At 46.9% G+C, this 23,382-nt stretch overlaps 1 protein-coding gene across 1 annotated transcript in view; it reads right to left on the reverse strand.

The window, feature by feature from the left end:
- Window positions 1-23,382, reverse strand: part of CSMD2 (CUB and Sushi multiple domains 2) — a 645,501-nt gene that overhangs the window by 65,343 nt on the left and 556,776 nt on the right. Inside the window, exons 42-48 of the mRNA XM_090057063.1 lie at window positions 21,469-21,657; window positions 15,823-16,000; window positions 13,792-13,937; window positions 6,858-6,938; window positions 5,411-5,524; window positions 3,464-3,652; window positions 2,414-2,560 (exon numbers count right to left, since the gene is read on the reverse strand). Coding sequence (XP_089913189.1) covers window positions 2,414-2,560; window positions 3,464-3,652; window positions 5,411-5,524; window positions 6,858-6,938; window positions 13,792-13,937; window positions 15,823-16,000; window positions 21,469-21,657 — 1,044 coding nt within the window. The remainder of the gene's footprint in view (window positions 1-2,413; window positions 2,561-3,463; window positions 3,653-5,410; window positions 5,525-6,857; window positions 6,939-13,791; window positions 13,938-15,822; window positions 16,001-21,468; window positions 21,658-23,382) is intronic.

A 23,382-nucleotide genomic window follows, 5' to 3' on the forward strand; every position in this document is an offset into this window, starting at 1 on the left:
GTCCTGAGTAAAGCCACAGTGCACACTTGGGCTGCTCCAGCAGCAGATCTGGGGTAAGGGGGTGCGCGGGAAGGTGAGCCCTTTTCACCCTTGATTACCCCCTTGTGCAAAGGTGGGTGGAGGGAAGTAATTTGCTCTTGGTCTGTGCCAGGTGCCTTCTCCCTTTTGCAGCGGGTTAGCGCTGCTGCCTGGCATGACGGGAGAACGGAGTTCAGGCTCTACTCGTCCACAGAGCAAAGGGAGCAGCAAGGCCCCAACATAGCTTCTTCGCCTGTGCTGTTTCTTGCAACAGTCCCACCTTCCCCAGCCTGCCCCTAATAATTAATGGCCTGGTCCTGTGAGGTTCTGGGCATCCCGGATCCTTGTTGAAGCCATTGTGAATTGAGGGCTCTCAGCACCACTCAGGACTGAGCCTTGCCAAAGCTCTGTGGAGATAGCGAGGCAGGGGATATTGCCTTGAATACCTGAAAGCATCTAAAACTCAGCTGATTGCAGGTTTTGTTATGAGCAAGAACTGTCAGCCTGTAGGTCACGCAAACCCTATGATCAAACCTGAAGCCAGATCACGGCTTCATAAAAGAAAATTATTTTAAAAAAAAAAAATCCCTTGGTACTCTGAAGTGTTGAAAATTCTGCTGATTACCACCCGGGGCTGCAGGGTCTGAAGCAATTCCCGTAGGATTTCTTTTTATATGGGAAAATAAACAAAATGCACCATTTGGAAATGGATTTGGAGACAAATCAGATGAAACTCAATGAGCCCAAATGAGCTCTGCTTCGAGTTTGTGGCTCCTCAGTGGAGATCAGGGACAGAAATTAAAGGGAAAAGTTCCAACCTCCCCTCCCCCAGACAAGCAAAACTTCCAAGTTTCACTTTGGCTTGGGAAATTCAGGGTAATTTTTGATACTGAAATATTAATTAATCCATTTACTGAGTAATGCTGTTACTTATTTATAGTATGCATGCAAGCTCCCTCTCCGGTTTTATGACTTTCATTAATTAAAATGTGCTAAGTTCCAGAAAAATACTCATTAATGTTTAGGAATTCTTAGTAAACACACTGCATCCAGTAAGTGTTTTATGCCGAAAGAGTAATTAAAGCTTCCTCTCTTAAGATCCTGACCTTGTTCCTTTGAGAGCACGGGCAAAAACACCCATCAAGGCTTGAATGGGAGGAGAATTTGACCCTAATATTGCGCTTTGAGCACTGTAACGTAAGTCACTGTTCAGGCACCAAACAGTTTTTAGGAGGTTTTCTGTTTGCGGTGTTAACCACCAGGTGTCTCAATACTACCCAATCTATTCTACAATATAATAACATGGCATCCAAGCTACCTTTAATTGAATTCAGGTTGGCAGGGCACTATTCTGGGGACTACATTGCTTCTTTGATACATAAATCAATGGTTTAGTCCTGTATATCAGGTAGTGCTCCCTTAGGTTAAATTTACCGGCACACCAGGTCAGCAAAAAGCTTACGCTCACCTTAAGTCCTTAAAATAGTGACTAAGTAGATCCTGAGCAATATCAAACTACTACTCAGTAGTATTAGCAGTAGTTAAAGTCCATAAAATAGTGACTAAGTAGCTCCTGAGTAGTACACAGGCTAGACAGGCTCCTCCACGAGTGGAGGATTTCCATTTGTGCAGAGCTGTGCAAAGCCTGTCTTACTTCATTTAAGACGGTGCAACCCTTTTCTCATTTTGATTGTGCGTATTTTCATGGGCCCTGCTACACGTTCAAATTCAAGCTAGATAAAAAACAGCTATAGAGTCGTAACATGTTTTCGAGTGCTATTATTATAGCTGGCTGGCTCTTTTTAGAGCCTGAGAGTCATTTTTATCATGCTATAATTATTTTGCATGTGTGGCTGGTCTAAATTTATTGTGCAATTAACCAGTTAATCGTGTGACGATTATTACTTTGCACTTGTGGCCAGTCTTACTTTTCACATGTGGCCGGTCTATGTTTATTGCATGATTAGCCGGTTAATTGTATAATATATGTAAATGTGTAGAAGATGCCTCTAGGCGTGTGTGAGAGCCTTGAATTTGTGTCCCCTCCTTTTTCCTGCACAGTCAATGTTTCTTGGGTAGACCCCAGCCAAAACAGTCCACTTTGCATTGGGAACCAGACATAGACCCTGTTTTTCTCCAATGCAGTGAGCTCAAAATGAGACAAGCTTGGGGCTGAAAACTTCTCTGGCTGTGGCATGGTGCATCACAGTACATGCAAAGCCTCTCGCTGCTGCACACTGACAAAGCCCCCAGGCACGAGAGATGCTGAAGCCCCTGATGTGGTCCATGGGTGTAGGTCATCAACCCCTGACTTAACTATTTATTACAAGCAAGGGAAGGGAGGCAGTCAAGGGACCGGACAGGTGGCCATTTCTGGCTTCTGCTCAGTACTCACCAGAGTAGCGGATTTTAAAGCCCTTTCTGTTGTAGGCATGGTCAGAGGACCAGCGGAGGTAGACTCTATTTCCAGTACTGGTGACCATCAGGGGAGCAGAGTAATTCCCACTGAGAGACAGCAGCAGTGCACTCTGGCCAGACGGACCTGTACGAAAGGATTGGAAAGTTGAAAGTTAGGGTTGGTCCATAGCAACAACCCTCCCACTCCACAGAGGTCACTCCCTGTCTGACACACTGGCACCTGAAGCCAGATACATTTTGACCCATGGCTTAAAACATCCAAACACCCCTTGGAGATGCCCAGACATGCAGGCAGAGGGGGACTCAGTTCAGCGATCCCCCTGAAGTCAGCCTGGCTCCTGGTTCTGCATCCCCGCTGCAAAATGCACATCACTGCTGCTTCAGATACGTGAGCCAGAGCCTTGATGTGAAATTCTGGCCGTAGCGGAGTCAAATGTAAGAGGGCCAGGGCCTCACCGCTCCTGAGAAGCACCGTCTGGTACAGGGTGGGTTGCATGGAGTTGCAGGCACAGTGAATACCGTGTTCTGGGTTAAGGTTGCATTTCTGTAATCCCAGCTAAGATACTCCTGAGAACCCAGATATTGGCTCCTAACAGGGGGAGCAGATCTGCCTAGCATACAGTTCAGGGCTGCAGCCTTGGATTGGTTTGGAATAATTTCATTTCTCCTCTCAATCCATCTCCCCCTGGCATCCTTGCCCCACACCGCTCTTCTCTTTAAGACCTCCTTTAACTGCTCCCCTTCCCCATGTAGAAAGTCCCCCCATCCCAGTCAAATCACTGTTCTTCCCTTCCCCAGGAAATCAAACCCAACCACAAGCTTCTTGATGGACTACTGTGCTAAGCAAGCACAGTCGCCCTCAGGGAGAGATTTCCCCAGGTACAGCAGAGGGCTATGGGCACTGCAGTGGAAAAAATTCAATGCAGGATGGTGGGAACACACGAAGGCCCACGCTCCATCCTACCGCTCCTCTTGCATCCATCCCCTTTCCTGGCCCTCAAAAGACATTGCCAGAGTGAGTCATTACCGTCAAAGATCTCAAACTCGTCATACTGCTTCTCGCTCAGGAAGTACTCAATGATCAGGGAGATGTTGTATCCAGGCTCCACTTTGACCACCCAGGAACAGGTCTGGAAATGAGGGTAACTTCCCAGGAAGCTTTGGCTGAGGATCACACCGGTGGAGTCTGTCAGAACCTCGTTCATCGGGCAGTGGACTAAAAGACATAGAAACAAGAGAGCACAGAAAATAAGGCCTCCTTTCCAGCACCAGGTGGAAGCAATCACAAGGAGCCACGGCCAAGCCTTTCAAAAATAGGTGAGGGGAATTAATGGGGAGGTCTTCAAAATGGGACTGAAGCTCCTGGGTTCAACTATCTTTCACTAGGACTGGAGCGCCTCACTTCCTTGGGCTCCTCTGAAACGTCCAGGTCTCAGTTGGACCTTGGCTCCTAAGGAAGTGGGCTGTTTTTATAACAGTGCTCAGCACCATTCAGATTTGGAGGAAGCCAGATGTGCCCAGACACACATCTGTGTCACTCTGATCCGATGACTGGCAAAGTCAATGGAGTTGCACTAGCATGAAAGTGGAGTAACGTAAGATTGGATTAAGCCCTTGTTACATGAGGGACCTTTCATTTGAGGATCTGAAGTTTGGTGCAATTGTTCCCATCCCAACACCCCTCCTGTGACCACGCAAACTTTATTATGCCTATTTTACAGAACGGCCAAGTGAGGCACAGGCAACACTTGTTGAGCTGGTGGTAGGAGGGGGATTAGAAGCCCGGAACCCTGAATTTAGGAGAAATTGTGAGACCATCTCCTATCTCAGAACAGGTGAAACGTCTGTAGACCCTGGGTTTAAAAACAAAAAACAAAACATCCCCCCAAATCTAATCTACGAAAGAGAGCTTGAACAAACTAAGCAGAAAAGCATTGCTTGAGAGGATATTTAGTCATCTATCTAGCCATCCAGCCAGCGACTGCATCTTAAACCATAGCGAGCACTGAATAGAGATTAAAGAAAAAAAGCCAGTGTCAGCCAGAAGAACAGTGTATTCTTTCCGAATCCTTAATCCCTTCAGTGATTTTTTGACATCCAGAAATTGGTGACCAGATGTAATTTAAGCAGTCCCCTTACCCTCAGGGCTAACAACCACTAGTAAATAATTGAATGACCTCCTGTTCTCTCCTTCAGCTCACCCTATCCCAGAGAGAGAACAGACCTGTAGAAAAATCTCCCATTATATGTCAAAATGTTCAGATGGGGGAGAAAGAAGATGAGATAATCACTGCTGGAATGAAAAAAAGGAAACCTGTCAATAGACATCAGCAAGATAAAGAAAATACCATTGTAGCATGGAGGCATCTTTGAGATGCTTCTTCACGGGTGCACGGTGCATTGCACCATGCTCAGGGCCTTTTTTTTCTCCCTTGTGACACACTAATAAGGAACCTGTCTTTCGCAGGTTCGGCCCTCAGGAGGATTCCCCATTGCTGCAGTCAGCTCCCCTTTGCTGCTGCTGTTCACATATCACTGGCCATCGGTCAGAGAGGCCTTCTTCTCTCCCAGCAGAAGGATGCTTGGGTTGTGCAGCCAGATGCCAACGTCAAGAAGGGCCTGCAAAGGCGGTATTCTGGCTGCTGTTCAGGACAGCGCTCAAGTGCTTTCCTGAATTGCAGCCTCCGAGGGCGTCTCTGGGCTACCCAATGTCAGACAAATTCGTTCGGTCAGTGCTGAGCCCCCGTATCACCCAATGAAGTTGCAGAGGCTGATGGAAACCAGTGACAGAGGATTTCCCATAGCATTTATGAGATTTCAAAGTCTGTATCAGCCCCAAGATATATATTTTGATTATATCCCTGGCACTGCTCAGGACCAGCCTGGGAAGTGGATGGAGACCGCACCCCCGGAGAATACCCATTCCCTGCAGCCCCGGGAGAAAGTCTTTGCTGATGTGTTGGCAGCCACTGACCTTCACAGGTGGGTGGAGGACCTTCGAACTGGAGGTGAGTGCCTAGCTTGCAGGTCAGGATTTCATTTCCAACCAGAGTAAAGCCAGGGAGACATCTGTATCTTACAATGTCACCTGAGGAAGAAAGGCAGAAAGGCAGAAGGTCTCAGCTAAGGTCTCCTTGGCTTACAAAGGAGTAAATGCACCGCTGTGCACAGGGGACAGTGCTGCAGTTGGGCTCTAGTCCTTGAGTGACCCAAGGTCTTCCCTCTGCTGTTACAGGAGCTGGCTCACATGTGTGGACTGCTGGGGTCTCCATGCAATAGCTGCACAATCCAGCTATTTTATTCTGTGGAAATACAAACCCACGAGGCTGAAAATTGCCCCTATTCAGCATCACTTCTGTCTTCCGTCTGCACCATCCTAGGCCATGGTTTTAAGCAGGGAAGCAATATTATATGCCCTCTACATGAGGCTGAATTTCAACCACGCTGAACATCTGCCCAGAGATGTCACGGCCTTTCAAAAAGCCAATGCCGCACGCTCCCGGCTTCCTTCTGCTTTTTGTACCACCATAAATCCTGGCATGGGCATCCGTGATGCACACACCAGACACAGATCCAGCTCGCTCCTCCTTAACATTATGAGGATAACATGCAGGATTACAGATGGATAAATTATGTGGGAATATTGGGAGGTAAAAGTATACGCAACCCATGGACTATATTCTCAAGCTGGCATTAAACTGGTGTCCCCCTTCACTGATTTTGATGGGGTTATGTTGTTTCTAGTTGAGCATCTGGGCCAGGGGAAGCAGATGTTGTGAGAACAGTGGCTTTTTTACTGTGGCTGCTTTTCTGATTGCAGCCAGGCTTTCAAAGCAGGTGCAGTGCTGGGCAGAACAGAAAATGCGAAGAGCTCAGGGCACAGGAAAGAAAAAGACTTAAAAAACCAAAAAGTCTCCACCTTCCACGCCGTGTATTATCCTAAATGCCTTAAATACCTTAAGGCTTCAAGATATTACAGAGGCAAATGGCAGTGGCGTAACTGAGGTGGGAGTGTAGAAACACCCATGGCCCCAGCAGTGACTGATTTCACCCTACAGCAGACAGCACTGCCCTGGGCCTGCCCCGGGTACAGATTTGTGCTGCTACACCTCTGGCAAATAGCTCTGTGAGTTTCTAACCAAGAATTGGCCTTTTACAAATGAGCTCTTGCAGCTATACCAATAAGGATAGAAATTCCAAGAACTATCAAATCCATCTCATTCAGGGCAGAAGCCAGGCACCCAAGAGGGTCAAGCCTCCCCACAGCAATTCATACGAAACAGCATAATTAGGGGCTTTAACAGGCTCTTCTGAATCATATGACATCTGAAACAAGGGACCGGTCTCCAGGGAGCACTGATGCATTGATGCTGCCTATCTTGTGCGGGGGGAGGGTGAAAGAGCAGGTTGGAAGATGCTACCTATGTTAAATTCTTCATTCGCTGTGATGATTTCAGCATTGGGAACAATGGTTGGACGATGGCACCTGGAGAGCTGATAGGCTGAAAAAAGGAAAGAAGAGCAGATGTCAGTGCATGAAATTGCTTCCAATGGGAGATGAGCCTTTTACGGACAAGGCACGTACAAGCCTAATAACAGCTCAATGTTTTGCAAGAATCCATCTCCTGAAAAAAATTGCCACTGCTCTGAGAATTGAGAGGGAGTGAGAGAGGAGTCCAGAAATCATGCTCAACCCTAGTTACTATAATATCTGGGCACCTCACAATATCTCTGCAACTTAGGAAAGGGCTGTTAACTCTGTTAACTGAGGTCATGCAAGAAGTCTATCATGGGGACTGAACACACATCTTCCAAGTGCTTGGGTAGGGCTATAGCCACTAGACCATCCTTCCTCTTCCTTGGTAGCCCCAGGGATAGGAATGATGTTACTTCTGATGCTTTACGAGAGAAACCATCTGTACCAGTTGGCAGTCAGTTTTGTGTTTTTCTGCCCCCAGTATATAAACAGTATGATCCAGCTTGCAATATTTCAGCCGGGGCCAACCCCAACCCCTATCAGTGCCCAGCAGAGCCAGGGTGAGCACTGAGATAGCTAATGGACACCAACATACCTGGAGGCTGGAAAAGTACAGGTGAGGACAAGGACATCTCAATCCCTCCCTCATCTGATTTTGCAAAACGGGTTCCTGGGAAGTGTGCTGTGCTCCCACCTTGGACAGCACATGCTGTATAACCATGATGGGAGAAGCCTTGGAAGGAGGACAGCAAGGAACCCTCCCTAGCTGGGCTGCTGCTATTTGCTCTCTTCCCGAGCGGCTTTGGTTTGCACAGGATCCCATCTGTAGCAGATTGCAAGCTTTCCAGAATCCAAAGCCACTGGGAAGCAAGTCTGTAAACAGCATGCAGAGCCCTTGTGCGCCCAGTCAGGGTCATCCCCATTCGACCGGCAGAGAATGGCAACCGATGTTTGCTTGCATGACTCATGCTGCGATGCGAACGCGGTGCATACAGTTTGCGAACTTGGGTAGACGATTCGAGGCAATCTCATGGGAATCCTGCAAGAGGGAAGCCTTAGACTGCGCTGAAGCCAAGTCAATAATTCTCAATGAATCATTAGTCAGGCACTGCATTTTTTGCTGCCTGTTCTTATCCTGGAACGGAGGTTGAAACCCCCCCCATGTATTTTTAACTTGGAATTATTCATTAGTTTCTTCTGCAAATAATTCCTGGGGTGTGGGCAGTTTGAATTTCAAACACGATCGAATCTGGAATTTACAATGCAACGGATGCCAGTCACCTATCTGGACCTGATGTAAAACCACAGAGCGGATTTGGAGCGATTGGTTCAATTATACATTCCTCCGGTGGTGCCGTGTGGACACGTGCAACACACCTCCTCCAATCAGGGAGCAGAAATGCCACCATGCGTCCCACTCACCTGACCAAACACTGGAGAGCAAATTTTGCCATCAGCCAGCCATCGAGTTTTGAATGAATATTCAATGAAAGCATTTACTGTTCTTTGCTCAGCTCTGCTCCGAATCGTCACTCCAACAGTCTCCTAACCCAGGATAAGTGTAAATCTCTCAGCAATGTATTTCAGCCTATTAATCCCAGACACTGGTCATCTGCATTAGTGTTAAATCTCACTAATTCAAACTTTATGTGCAACAGCAGGGCTGGCTATAATGACACTCCAGATACTTTTTTTTTTTTTTTAATAATTTAATTAAATATTTAAATATGAATTCAGGAGCTTAGCTTCAAATGACTATAGGTGAAATCTTACCCCACATCTACTTTGTGCTCCCGTTTCCCCATCTATAAAGTGGGGGTGGCGGGGGGCAAATAACTGTGTCCTATTTCACCAGGGAGGTGGAGACTCTAGCACTGCTGATAAATATTTATAAAGTGCTTAGAAAGACTTGGATGAAAGGGGTGATTTTTCTTTTTCAAACTGGTGCACAGGCTAAAGGCTGCATACGGCCCTACGTTAGCAAAATTAAAAACCAGCAATAGCGTAATGAGCTAAATTCAAGCAGAGGAGATCATAGGGGACTGTCAGGTCTGTAATTTTGAGACACAGCTTCCACACAAATTCTTTGCAACCTACTGCAAAAGCACAATGAAATGGTTGAACTAATGAGCAAGAGGAGAAGGCATATTGCAGGGATCTGGGCCAGTTGAACAGGCAAACCTGTCACTCCTCCCACCAGGCTTTCTCGGTCATGCTGGACCGGGGGGCAGAGAAGGGAAGGAAATGCAAGGGAATTTCCTGTTAACTGGGTTTTTTTCCCCAGCTCTCAGAGATAAGCAGATGCTTTAAGACCCCGTATGCTCCTTCGCTTGTATGCTTTGCCCCTAGATGTAGAGAAGATGCTTCCTTTATGCCTGACAGAAAACGAAGGGTGGAAAGGCCTCCAGAAAAAAAGAGCAAAGGTCTCTGAATGTGCACCTGACCTCTGCTTTGGCCAAAGCCACCTGCTGACAGAAGGACCTCCAAGATTAGTGGCAGAATGGGCCCTCGGCAGTGAGCTGGGACTCCTCCTTGAGGATCCCAACTTGACCCTCCTTAAAGATACCCAGTTTTCAGAAAGAGCAAAATAGCCATAGTGTGAGAATGAGGCCCCTTTCTGTGCCACTGGCCTGCTGGATGTCTTTGACAAGTCTCTTCATCGCCATTTCCTATTGCAACCTTTGCCTTCTCTATATAGGGACTGCATGCATTTGGGGAGAGGGGTCCCTCTGATACGCTCCCTTTGCACGCTCCCAGAATAATAGAGCCCTGATCTCAGCTGGGACTTCCAGGTGTTCCTGGAATACAGATACTTCCCCATCCCACCCGAGCTCTTTCTGGCCAGACAACTGTAAAGTGGCTTGGAGACTGCAGCAGTGAATGAATCCCTTTTACTCTGAAATTAGAAAACCAGTGAAAAGCCAAAAGAGCAAAAACAGCCCTTTCGGTAGGGAGAAAAATATCATTTGCAAGCTTTTATATGGCTGTTTGACAGTGTAGGAAAAAAAGAATTAAATGCTATTTAAAAAGTGCTTGACAGCATCTATTTAAGTGGAGAGATAACCTAGCATTTGGAGCATTACTCTCTGTTCCTTAAATGGGCCATATTTCAATGCAGGGCTATGATTAAGATGGTTTCAGCATCTGGATAGCAGGGTGCCAATAAAGCTGCCTTCGAAAGCACCTTGATTTGTTTCCACCAAGATGAATCAGGGTCTTTGTCCCTGGAGCACCACAGAGACCCACCAAGTGTTACTGTGGCAACGACACCCTTCCCCAGTATGTTCACACAGGAAACCACGCTGCCACCTGTTTCACAATGGGCAAACCAAGGATGTTGCACCAGGATTATCTGCCTTTTAGGGCTCCTGGAGTGCATTCACTCTCTCTCTTTCCCCTCCTCTCTCTTTTTGAAACAGGGTATGTCCCTTCAGAGCAGTTCTTTTAAGCAGCTGCTGTTGGTTCACAATCTCTGTGGCTTTGTTGGGAAGCCTCGTGTGCCCCAGATCGGAGCACACACAAAGCAAAACCATTCTGCTTTCACTTGCACGGATGTAGATCCAAGACAAAGGCAATGGCACTCAATGGACTTACTGCGGATCTACGCTGGTAGAAGACTAGCCCTGTGTCAGAGCGAACCGGAGCAGAGCAAAATGTGACCCCAAACCTGATCATCCCTGCTTGCGTGCATGGAGAACACACAGGTCATGTTGAGTCCGATTTTCCAGAAGGGTGTGTGTAACTGTAATACCAGCTGAAGTCAACACGTGGTCTCCCAGGCCATTGATAGACATTACATTTTAATCTGGACTACAGCCGTCATTATATACACCTGGATGTCTGCCATCCGAATTAAAATTGGCTCCAGTCTGAATTAACTAATCCTCATTGAATGAGGATTAAAATTAATGCGGACTAGGGCAGTTCAAAATAGGCCATTTAAACGTTATTAATTAACATGTCTGTACGGTATTGCTTTTAGGAAAAAAACGTCCTTAGAAACTCAGCAGATAAGCATTGCAAATATCAGTCCCTGGAAGGGAAACTCAGTTGGGTTTCTGCAATGTAGAATCAGGCATAGGTAACACCTTTGCATAGTCAAATGTGCCAACAACACCTCACCATGACTAAGTATCAGTATCCTAAGTCCCCAGCCCTGCTCAAGCACACAGTCCTGGTCTGAGCTCCCTTGCCACCCACCGCATCCCTCCCTACATGTTAGCTCACGGTCATTAATACTCAGGTCAACTCTACCCATTAAGGCTTCTGGAACAGCACTTTAGATAATGGTCAGTAGGTTTGTAACAATGCAGCAGTGCTTAAACAAGCTTATTATCACTTCCTAGGGTGCTGACAGACATGGAAACCACCCCCCCTCCAAATAGTGCATTACCAGAAGAGGAATCACATCAGTTTGACCTGGTTCCCCAGCGTCCTTATGGCTTGTGCCCTTCAGCGGGGCTTGCACACCTCAGTGGGGCTTTTTAGATAAAACAGCCAAAAAGTCCTGCTGAAGTGTGTGAGCTGTACAGACACCAGGCAAGCCAGGTCAAACTCCTCTTCTGGGCATGCATTGTTTGGCATGGGGGTACCCTGAGCCGAAAGCAAAGAACTGGTTTGTGTTCCCACACATTTGTAAGCACCCCTAATTACTTCCAACCACAAGTGCTAAGCACAGAAGCCCATGCACAGAGGCTGCAAATTGGGTCCGTTAAGGGGCTGATGGTCAATGATCGTCTATTAACCCTTAATTCAAAGTGTGGGATGCAAATCAGTTAATACGGTTTAAAAAAAGAGTGAGCGCATGTACAAACGACCCTAGAGGTTTCTGATAATCAGGCTTAGGTATATATGTGTATTTAGTACCAGAGCAGAATTGTGGCTGGGCAGTAGTAGTAGCACTAGTATTAGTAGTAATAGTAAGAGGGGGAGTAGTAGTAGTAGTAGTAGTAGCAGTGGTCTTTTGTTTCAGAGAAAGACAGTGTCTGAACTTGGAAAAACAGATGTCTTTTATCTCCTATTCCAAAAATGAAGGTCATTTTTGCCCTCCAAGTGAAGGGTACCCTTGGAACAGAGCGATGTGGGCAGCTGAAACAACTGGGATTTGTCCTTGAAACACTCAGCATCAGCTGCTCAGCATAAGGGTTAAGCTACAGAAGTGGCAAAAGGGAGGTGCTCAAGGTTGAAAAGGGTAAAGGATAAAAAGATTAAATTTGGGAATATGGATCTCTTAGTTGCTTATTTCCTTGCTCTTTTATGATCAATGCTAACAGGATACACAACTGAAGCCACCTTAACTACAAGTTAACCAACAGAACGGTGTTATACTTTCTGACATGTTATTTCTTTCAAAATGACAATTTTTCACTGAAATTTTGAATTTCAATAAAATAACCTAAAGTTTTGCTGGCCCTCTTCAACCTGGTTTAAACAATGGCGTTTTCAGGTAAACTGTTAATTATGGGTTCCATTTACAGAAAATATTTTACAATGAGGCTAACAAGGCTAACTAATAGATGCTTGGCCAGATGGTCAAATAATTGCTGCATAGTCCAAAAAGATAAGCAGCTGTGACTTACAGCTACCTATTGTACCTTCTGCTGAGGTGCTTATGCACAGGCGATTCATGCTAGTAACATCTAGTGATTACTTATTGGCCGTTTCTAAATCACTTATAAAAGGAACCTCAGTATGAAGTGTGACCAGAATTGGAGAGTACAGATATATGCTGGTGGACATTAACCCTACTATCGAATTCTCACCAAAGGAAGCATCGACTGAGCTACAGAAGGATTTTTGTACTGTTCCTTTCCATGTCAACTTTCCAAAACTGAATTTATTTTTGCCTGTTATACACACAGTTGTGCATCCATATGTGTGTGTGTGTGTGTGTGTGTGTGTGTGTGTCTTTCTATATATATACATACACACATATATATATGTATTTATATGTGTGTATATATATATATTTTTTTTTATACACACACACACACACACACACACACGCACACAACACATACACCTTCCAGTGTTTTAATAACAACTCTTTTGCAAGCCAAGCAGACATTCTTTAAACCTAGACTTTCCCTATATTACTGGCCTTTTCATAACTGAACATAAGCTACAGCACACCACACCACACAGACCGTCACATAATTGATGTTAGACTTCATTGAACCTGTTACATGTGAATTACTGTAGCGGGAGGAGGTCTCCATTTGCACTTTCTGAAATCCCAAGTACTTCCACAGGAACTTGTTAGCTAATCCAATTTCAAGTCGGACTCTTGTTTAGCGATGGAGAGAAAACTCTCTCATTACAATGTAATACCTAGCATTCCCCTAGCGTGTGCTGTGCTCATACCAATGAATCCCCAAATAATTTAGGGATTTACAAGAATCATTTTGCTCGCTAGAGAAATGAAGCCACCTCTGGGCTAGAGCGTGGAGGCGGCTGATGGAAAACAGCAAGACTAGCCAACCAGTTTGGCATGGGATTGGATGAACGATACCGTATCCAAGCTGAAACAGCAGGGAGGGAGAGTTTTTCACAGCAAAATGGGCTTACCCAACATGGAAATTGCCAAGCGCTGTGAGACATGCCCTGGGATTATTATGGCTGCCTGTTTGCAGGCTTTTGGGCGGTGGTCAAATTACCGAGGCATTGCAGATATACCTCTATTTCAGCATGGGGTGTGCAGAGACTTGTATTCCCTTTCTCCTCCCACACCCTTTAGCCTACCTCCAAATACACCCCCCTTCCACGAGCATTACTTCTCTTCTTGGTCCATCACGACTAAACTGCACCCTTTCCATACCCTGCAATGCTGCTACACTGCAAGGCACTAAAGCCCGGGGTGTTCACAGAGATATACAGACCGTAGAAATAGATGGCAAATATTCCACCGTTGGCTGCATCGCTGTGGAATTTCATCAGGATCTGATTGGAGGAGCTTTGGGTGGATTTCTTTGCTGAGTTCCCAGTGAATACACCCAGCTGTGGGGCTGTTTGCTGTGGCCCATCCCTAAAAAATGCAAGTCAGAAATAGAAGACTTCAATGACAAGACACTTCTCTTCCTGTTATTCCAAGTAGAGATTAGCCCTTTGCATGCAGATGCATTTACCCCTTGGTCCTAGAGTTGTTTTCATTACCATGACCCTAAACCCCCCTGGAGCAGCCATCCTGGGTGGCCAGCTTTCCCTCCATCATGGTACAAGTCAAGTCTTCCCAGGTAGGGTGGACCCATGCATTTGTAGATAGAACCACTGACTTGTTTTTTTTTCAAAAGAGGAGTCTGAACATGGAGAACTAAGCCCAGATTTTCCCCAACAGCTCTGGGTTGGGTGCTGAGCTGAAAATTTCATCTCGCATTTAGCCCAAAGCTCTTTAAACAAAATTGTCTCTAGCATCCTCCTTGCTGGAACAATGCAACAAGGTTATTCCCATGCCATGCATGATTTATCCTTCCATCTCCATAAAGGAAATGAAGACCCCACCCTGCAGTACTCCTGGCCTCAATGTCCATCAATGGGGCTCTGCTGTCTTTGGCTGAGTTAAGACCATTAACATCAGCTGAGAACTGGGCTCCCAGAGGGCTGTTAGAAAGCACCTTTGGGTTTAAATCTGGTTCTCCGCACCTGAGATGGTGCTAAGCTACAAACAAAGGCGTTCTATGATTTTAGTTGGGATTGTGGAGTTACTTATATCTGATGACAAAGCAAAAGCCAAAGAGGACATCTGCAAATGTCAAAGATTTACCAACGTTTTTTTACCAAACAATATCTATCTAGTACAATAAAGCCATTCGGCAAAGGAATAAACAAGCCCCTCAAACATGACTGTTGGAGAAATCAGAAGTGAAAGGCAATTCCTATTTTGCCAGCTTGAGCAAGATTCATTTCAGTTAAATTCAGCTGGAGATAAAGACCCCATTTTACCATTCATCCAGACTCCTCTGTAGAGCCTCCAAGGCTCCCTAAGCCATGTTCTCTTATTCCTGTCTGCAGTGTTTCAGAGATGGAGGGACAGACACAAAAGAAAAACCAGCAGGAGGAAGAAGGACCTGTATTCTTACCATGTCCAGACACAGGCTACAATGCTGCTTTTGTTTTTCCACCCCCCTCCCCCCCACAAAAAGACACCCAGACTCTAGGTAAGGTAATTGAGCCAGACTTCACAGATCCTCAGTGGGGCTCGCATTTGTGTAACCAGGCTCTGGAAGAAGGTCAACCTCTTTCATTTTTAGTAGCTGATGATTGCAGAATTAGCCCTAAGACAGATCTGAGAGGGGATATGAGGCATCGCTATTCAGTCAAGATCGGGACGACACCCTATTCATTATTCTTCAGATGCCAGCTCTTTGAACTTTACTGAAGTCTACGGAAAGGCGGCAGGGAGAACTTGAAGTCCATGGAGCTATGGGCCAACTGACACCAACTGAGGACCTGCTTATAAATCCTTTTCCAGTCCCAAATCATCAGTTTCCAGTGCGTCCCCTGGAAGACCAATTTACTCAGTGCTTCATTCCCTTTGCTGGCATTTCCCTGCTTTGCAAAAGAGTACCATTGAAGCTTAGCTTGGAGACAATCTCTCAGATCACCTTGCCCATTCCTATAATGCAGTTCATGATCTTCTAGATAAAGAGCGTACCAGATACCGACAAGATCATTAACATGAATGATCCCATCAAGCCTAGCTCTATTTCAAAACCTGTCTGACCAAAAGCCACCTTCTTCTCTGCTTTAGAATGCCTCGTTCCCTACAGATCTCAGTGTTTCTAGCATTAGCTCTTAAGCATGTGCTTAACTCTAAGCTTGTATATTGGACTACTGTCAAGGTCTAAATACCCCATGTTAAGCACCGAGGCAGAAATATAGGTTGCTATCATGCTGCCTCCTGATGCACTCACCAGACAGTGATGAAGTCATTGTAAGGCTCTGTTTGCAGCAGGGTGAAGTTGAGGTGTATCCCGTATCCTACAGGGACTGTGAGGATCCAGGTGCAATCCTGGGAGTTGGGGTATTGGTTGGGGAACCCCGGGGAGTAGACGGTGCCATTCTGCATGGTGATGTTTCCTCCGCAGGGGACTAGACATCATTAACAAAGAGAAACACAGTCTAGTTAAAAAAGTCCTAACTATAACATCTCATCCCACCCCTTCCCAAGCTGTTATTCCTCCCTTTCCTTCCACAGCCTTGATTCCTCCAGCTGGAGTCTGCAGCTCACTCCCAAATCCATCAATGTCCCTCTGCTCCCTAACTCCAGAAGACCATTCAGGCCCCCAATCAGAGGCTAAGCCAGATGCCTAACCAGAGCTCCAGCTAGCACAGAGTTACAGTTTGAAGTCAACTTCCCCAGCAGCATCACTGCTTCTGGTCACACCAATGATCTGATGGGAACGAAGGAGCGTCATGTGAGCACAAGTGACCGGTCTCATCCAATGCACATTATGATCAAGAGGCAGGTCAGACAGATGAGGCAGTAGCTATCACTATGTCTGGATCTGAAGCCATGGACCCAAGCCAAGTGGGAACTACAGGGACATGGGGTTACTGAATTTTCAACTCAACCGTGTTGTAACAAACTCTGCTCAGGGCTTCAGGACCATGCAGAGACAGCCGGAGGCTTGCTGTACCTGGCTGACAGCCACATAGGCCAAAAAACATACCCCATGGGGCTCGGGTTCACCAGGAGCATTAACCCATGAATAAGCACCCCACTCCTGATGTGATCAACCCCAAGTATTTATCCAAATGGAAGTATGGCATGACCTCGGCCAGTATGAAAGTGGTACAGTCACTGGTGTTTCACAGAGTGGATCTTGAAGCAAGGGTACATGGGAAACAGGAAATCCAAGAAGAGCACAAAACAACTGCAGATGCATCCTCTGCCTGAAGAAGGGTGTTTGTATCTGAAAGCTTGCAAAGAAGAATTTTTCCAACTATTTTAGTTGGTCTAATATAAGATACAGGATTTAACCACATATATATTCACACCTTGTATTCCCTTACTGGAGCCAGGGTCCTGTAGTGCTATGTGCTGTGTGGCAGAAAGCCACCTTGGTTTCTCCCCAAAATCTCTGCCCTGTGACTCTGTGATTAGATGGGCCAGCACAGAGGATTCACACCTCAGCCTGTCTCTTTAGGTAACTTGAGCTGGCTGCAGTCCTGAGGGAGGGGGGAAACCTGCTCCCTCTGCCTGCGGGACTGGCATCAGCCACCTGGGTGAGGGGCATCTACCTGGGGAGCTGGAATCTGCCCGGTAACAGGTGATGTATTTCAAATTGGTTGGCTGACAGCCAACTGGGGCTGACCCCCACTGGACCAGGTGAATGAGGTCACAGGGGCTATATAGGCTGGGGGGGGGGGAGGAGGCTCGCTCTCTTCGGCCATGATGTGAAGCAGCAGCAAAGCAGGGGAGACAGAGAAGCCTTACCATCTGGACCTAGCTCTCTCTCTCACCCCAGGACTCCAGAGGGGAAACTGGAGAACTCTGGAGGATGCTTGTGAGTAAGCTGCTCAATCGGATTAGATATCTAGCTGGCAGTAACACAGATGCGTAATCAAAAGGCTACCTCGGCCACACTGTTTGCTCTTTAGGATTTCTAGGATATTGCTCAATCCTGTACCCTAGTTTCCCCTACCCCTTGTAATCAATAAAGTTCTCCTTTTTGACTGGTGTGGGAGACTTATTGAGGGGTGGGTCTAAATTATGCCTAAGAGACCCCTTAGGTCTGTGGACTAAGGGAGACTTTACTTTTTGCCCCCTTGACTTGGGGAAGTGCCCCAAGTGCCTGTACCGGGTCGAGTACCTGTCAGACTATTAAGCCTGTGTTTCCCCGAGGACACAGGGTCGAGACAGTCCCTTCTCGGGGTGGTGGCGGCAACGTTACCCCCAGACTAGCGAGTGTGCTCCGGGAGAGGGGTCGGCCAAGCATGAGGCGCCCCTAGGGAGGCATTCGGAGTCTGGCAGGGGGTTGGGCGCAGGGAGGTGGGCGGCTCAACGCAGGAGCGCCCCCTGCTGGCCCGCCACACGCTGATCAGGCACATGCGGTACTGCCTGCGTAACAGAATGAAGGTATGGGTATAGCACACACCAGCAGACCTGTGCTGCTTTAGTCTAGCTAGCTTATGTGACAATAAAAGTGAAGATACATTGGCATAGGCCTTAGCATGTGCTATCAACCAGAGTACGCATCCAGGGTCCTGGAGTGCTTTACTGCAGCTACTTGCAGGACTTCAATTTTACTAGGATGAGCATACTGATATTGGCCCTTCATTGCATTGTGCAGATTTTGCAAGCTACCCAGACAAGTTAAACCAAGTATGGAAGGGGAAATTGCTTCACAGAAACCTGATGTGACCTGCTTGCACAGCAGATCACTGATAGAGCTAGTGATAGTGCTGAGGCTTTTGGACTCCCAGGCAGGTTTGACCCGTGGGGTTTCTCCAGGATGGCAGATTTCTGTACAGAACCTTCCCAAGTTTGTTTGGAGCAGTGTTGTTATACTTCGCAGCCTGACAGGTCCCATGGAGACTATAACTCTCACAGCCTTTGGGCTGGATTCTCCTTTAGCTTATGCACACTTCACATCCAAGCATCTCCGCTAAGGTCTACAACATCTTCCCTAACTTCTGCTTGTGCAAGTCAGAGCAGAGTCAAACTTTGCCCTAGAACTCATTTCCAGTCTGCTCTGCTTACCCAGGTAAGCAAGTCCAATAAGAAAACATTTTCTGAAACAGCCAAGGAGACAGGCATGCTTGGTTCCTCTTAATTTTACTAAGAGCTGGGCAACCCAGTGATCCCCTTAAGCAGCTTTGGAAATCTCAGCTTACATGTATCCATTTCAAAATTACAACCTCTCTTACAATTAAATGGGCTTTCTATTGCAACCTGCATGGAAAAGGTGAGGCTGTTAGCCTAAGGCAATGACTTCCCAGGGGCAGTTTTCATGCAAAATACATAGCAAATGTTGGTTGCATCTGAGGAGGATTATATCAAGAAAGGAAATGTTTGCAGCAATCTTAAGAATGGTAACAATTCTGTATATGGGATATATACAGCCAGGGGGAAAAAGCCCCCAAAATGTACCTAGCCATCTGCTCCTATACTAAAGTATGTGGGAAGCATATTATCACATTTAAAAGCATTGCAAGACATGCTGACTGCTTTATATTCCCGCTATGTTTCTTTAAGTGAAGACAGGGCAGTCCTCACTTGAAGAACCCAGGAAGAAAAGAACAAAAGGGAGGTTTGGAAAATGTGGGTGAACTTGGTTAAGAGCTACAAGGACTTGATCCTGCTCCCTTCAACAGACAGGAGAGGGCAAAGCACACTGCACAGCAGTGATCAGGATGAATACCTTGTAGGATGAAGCATGTGCGGTGTTAATCAGACTGAGATTTTCAGCTGGTGCATATTGCTGGAGTAATCAATTTACCCCAAGCTTTGGCTCTTTATTTTACATGCCCTTTGGCCTTCCAGGACTTGTGGATCAAGGGAAAAAAACAACAATGCCCAAAGCTATTTTAGCACCAGGTGGTCCACAGAGAGTGGGATAAACCTCCCTGCTTTGAGAAAGCACCAAGCAGGATCTGCAGTAAGCAAGCTTGGGTTTTTCAGGTTTCACGCAAAAGGGGCCTCCTGGCAGCCAACAGTGGAGAACTCCACTGGGCTGCTTCAGCAGGATGAATCCCATGCTATCCCTGCTCAGATCTGAACAGAAAATCTTAACTTTTCCAGTGACGTCGGGAAGGCTGGACAGCTCCTTCTGGCTCATGGCCCCCCCGAAAACACTCTGGGGAGTCACGGAGACTGTGGGTCTCGCAAACGAAGACTGCCATGGTCTTTAAAGAATCCCACCTTGCAGGACAGCGCCACGTGAAGCCGGCGCTCAGATCTCCTACCACTTTCACAAAGCCCATTAGCTGCCAGGGTCTTCTCTTAGTAGTGGTTTAGCACGGCGGTGCTGATTAAATGCGTTTCAGTGCAGTGTGGGATGTTACAAATACAAAGAGAAGAGATGATCAAAGCGCCCCCCCTCCCCACACACACACACACATTTTCCCTCCAACCTTATTTATTCAGCTGCTCCAGCTCATCATAAAGTTTTGACTTTGATGGCTGTCTGAATTGGTAAAAGGCAAAACTTACTTAGGCCAATAAAACATTGTTCTAATCATGCTCAGTGTCAGCATGAAATAGCAGGCTGGGGAAAGGGGAAAAGGGAACAAAAAATGAAAACCAGGAAGAGAAGGCTGGCAGTGCGAGCCATAAAGCTGTCCAAGAGCCAGCAGTCATTTCTCCGGGTCCATAAATCAGTGCAACAATAATGGTTTTTTAGCATAAGCGGGGAGGACAGAGGCTGCGGCTGCCATGTGAGAGAGCAGGGAGACCGCTCTCGGGGAAACAGGCACTGCAAGCAGCTCCCAGATGAGAGCAATTGATGTCTTTGCAATGTGGGTCCCCATGGCCCAAAGAAGTAGGATGCTGGGAGTTGATAAAATCGTGGTTCTCTTTTTGTCCGTGTCAGCACGTCACTGGGTGACCTTGGGCAAGCCACTTCACCCTCTAGGCTTCTGTCTCCCCATCCTTAAGAGGGGGGTGGTCAGTAGTAACTTGCTGTGCCGTGGGGCTTGGAGCTCAGCTACATGGCCAGTGTCCCTGTCAGTAAAGCAAGCCATGCAGACCAGATTTTCAGAGGTGCTGAGGGCACGAGAGCTCTGGGTGCTCAGCCCTTCTCGAGGCCATATGCTGCCTTGCTGCCCAAGCACCAATTCCACGGTTCCTAGCAGTGGAATGGGCAGAAAGCAAAACAGTGAGCAATGTGTTTGATCCCCAATCCCAGCATGAGACCGACCCTAACTCCGAAAGATGAACCCACGCTGTTCTGGCGAGCCTCGAACTCACTGATCTGAAATGTACCCAAAAGTCTCTGGGGTGGCCCACGGATACAAAGCACAGCTCAAACTCATCTTTACCAGCACTTGTCTCCAGAGGTCCTTGGGTAGTCCCTAGGCTCACAAAGTGTTTTATAGATGTGAACTGCTGCAGCTGTGCAAACTGCATTTTGTCCACCATGGCGATGAATCTAGCTTGGGGGTGTGACAAATTGGCTGTCAAACAATGCACAGCAACAGTACGGAGTGACATAAAAAACAGGAAGAATGATGCCTCAGAGGCTTATGCGAATATAATGTATGGAAAATGCAATCCCCCATTTTTTTAACCCTCTTATTGCTTCTTCCTGGGTCACTGAACAGCTATCACAAGTCTGATCCCTTTCTGCTACCCAGCCTCGACATGAAGTCAGAATCCACCAAAGTTCAAGCAGGTCTGAGTCACCAGTTTGGGTGTTGGCCTAGCAAGAAGGTGGATTTGCAATGCCAGGGAAATGTGAGTTTTCCTTGGAGGTCTCCTCCAGGTGACTGGTTGTGATGGAGGCTGAAAGAGGCCCAAAAGGAAGAGCAGAAGTCCTTGGGTTACCCATAAGACCTCCCCGCCTCCCTCCCCGCGCCCCCCAATCCATTCTGAAGATGACCCAATAAAGTCATACCTTCACACCTGGGCAGAGGGTGGTCCCAATTTCTATTGGTGCCATGCTGACATGTCAGGACAGGGTGGCCAATCAGTTGGTATCCAGGAAGGCACTCAAAAGATATGGATTGGCCAACGTTGTAACCGGCTCCCCTAACGACACCGTTTGCAAAAGGCTCAGGGTCAGGACACTCCTGCAGCTCATAAGCTGGAAATAAAATAAGGAGACACAACCTGTGCTTCATGCTTTTTTTTTTTTTTTAAAGAGTTATAGTCACAATTTGCCCCAGCTAAGGCTTAAGAGACACCGTCCTCATTAGATCATGGTCAGCAACCTGACAGACACAATTTCCCCATAGGACACCTGGTTCCTTAATGCTCAAGCTCCTTGATGCCCACAGCAATCAGTCAATCCCCATTATGTCAGAAATCAGGATGAGGAGGGCTTGCAGCTAAATGAAGCAGTCTAATTAGGTATAAAACCTCGCTCCTCCCCTGCAAGTGCGATACAGGACAGCAAGGGGTTGAGGAGCAACACATCCCTCTGGAGTTGCAGTGACTGCAAATGTCCTGAGTGCTTTTCAGCAGCCACAGTCATGGAGCTGGAGCCCCACTCTCAGTTTTTCCTCTCCTCCCAGTCCCTGTGTCCGCAAAGTCACCCTGCAGCTCACTTCTAATTGGGGAAATCTGCCTCCTTTTCAACCAAATGTATATGATTTTGATGACAAATGGATGGCAATTGGCTAACATGCTCCGCCTGACATCATAAATTATTGGTCAGCCTGGCTAGACCTAATTTGCATAGCAATTTCCATGAGATTACCCATGGTGCCTTGGAGCATGCATTTCTTTCTAAATTGTACAGGAGCACATGAATTATATGGTGCATACACAGAGAAGCCAAGGCAAAATTAATGTTTTCAATTAGGTCTGAGTAGTGGCTTTTATTGCTATTTCTGGGGAGTCAGCCCTTTTCCAACCTTTGGCTATATCACCCGGACAAAGATATACACTCTGCCTTTCTCACTCCAAAGGTTTTCCTCTGATGTGGTGGCAGATCACTTGGCTCCCAGCGGCTGCACACCATTCCACTGTCATCTCCATCATTATAGAGCAGGATACCCTATTATCCTATTCCCATAGGATACCCAGTCTGTGGGCACTCACAGGCACCATAGACCGGTAGGCACAGCAGGGCAACATGTCTTTGGGAACATACTGATTTCTGCATTGAAGGCCCGGGACACTCGAGCTTTCTGCCTGGGCACAGACAGTATTTCTGCAAGTTAAAGGCTTGTTCAGGCCCCTTGACTCAGACGCAACAGAGCTGTTTCTAGGTATACACGTGGGTGTCAGCCTCACTGGTCTATTAACCGCTTAACTTCTTTTAATGTAGCTGCTAGTGTATGGAGGGATGAACTGACCCCTCTGCAGACAGGGCAAGGGATAAGAGCTGATCGACTTCAACATATCCCTTCAAAAGCACTCCGGGCAAGGGCTGGCACAAGGAGACGCTTGCCCTGCTTCTGACCAGGCTGCACCCAGGCAGACAGAGGAGTCCACTACCCACCTAGCACTTAGCATGAGCAGTACATCCACCAAGAGACGTTTTTCAAAGAAACACAGCGAGCCCCAGAGCAATGCATCTTATAGACCAAGGGGCTTTCACTGCTCAGGGACCGACGTTTTCCAGCATGACCAATAACTTGGAGTGCCCGGTTTGTGTGTGTCTAACTTGAAATCCTGAACTTGAAGCCCTGTTGCCCTTTCCACCCCTGAAAATCTGCCTCTGAGCTGTCTGAAGAAGAAATGGCCAGGCATTTTTCATCTAGACCAGGCGCGGGCAATTATTTTCAGTGGAAGCCTGCTTACTGAGTTTTGGCAAGTCATCGAGGTGGCCGGGGGGGGCAGATAAATATGATTTTTCTAAGTT

This window comes from Crocodylus siamensis, chromosome 7 (genome assembly GCF_052110815.1).
Source record: "Crocodylus siamensis isolate JL-2025a chromosome 7, ASM5211081v1, whole genome shotgun sequence".
Classification (NCBI taxonomy): Eukaryota; Metazoa; Chordata; order Crocodylia; family Crocodylidae; genus Crocodylus; species Crocodylus siamensis.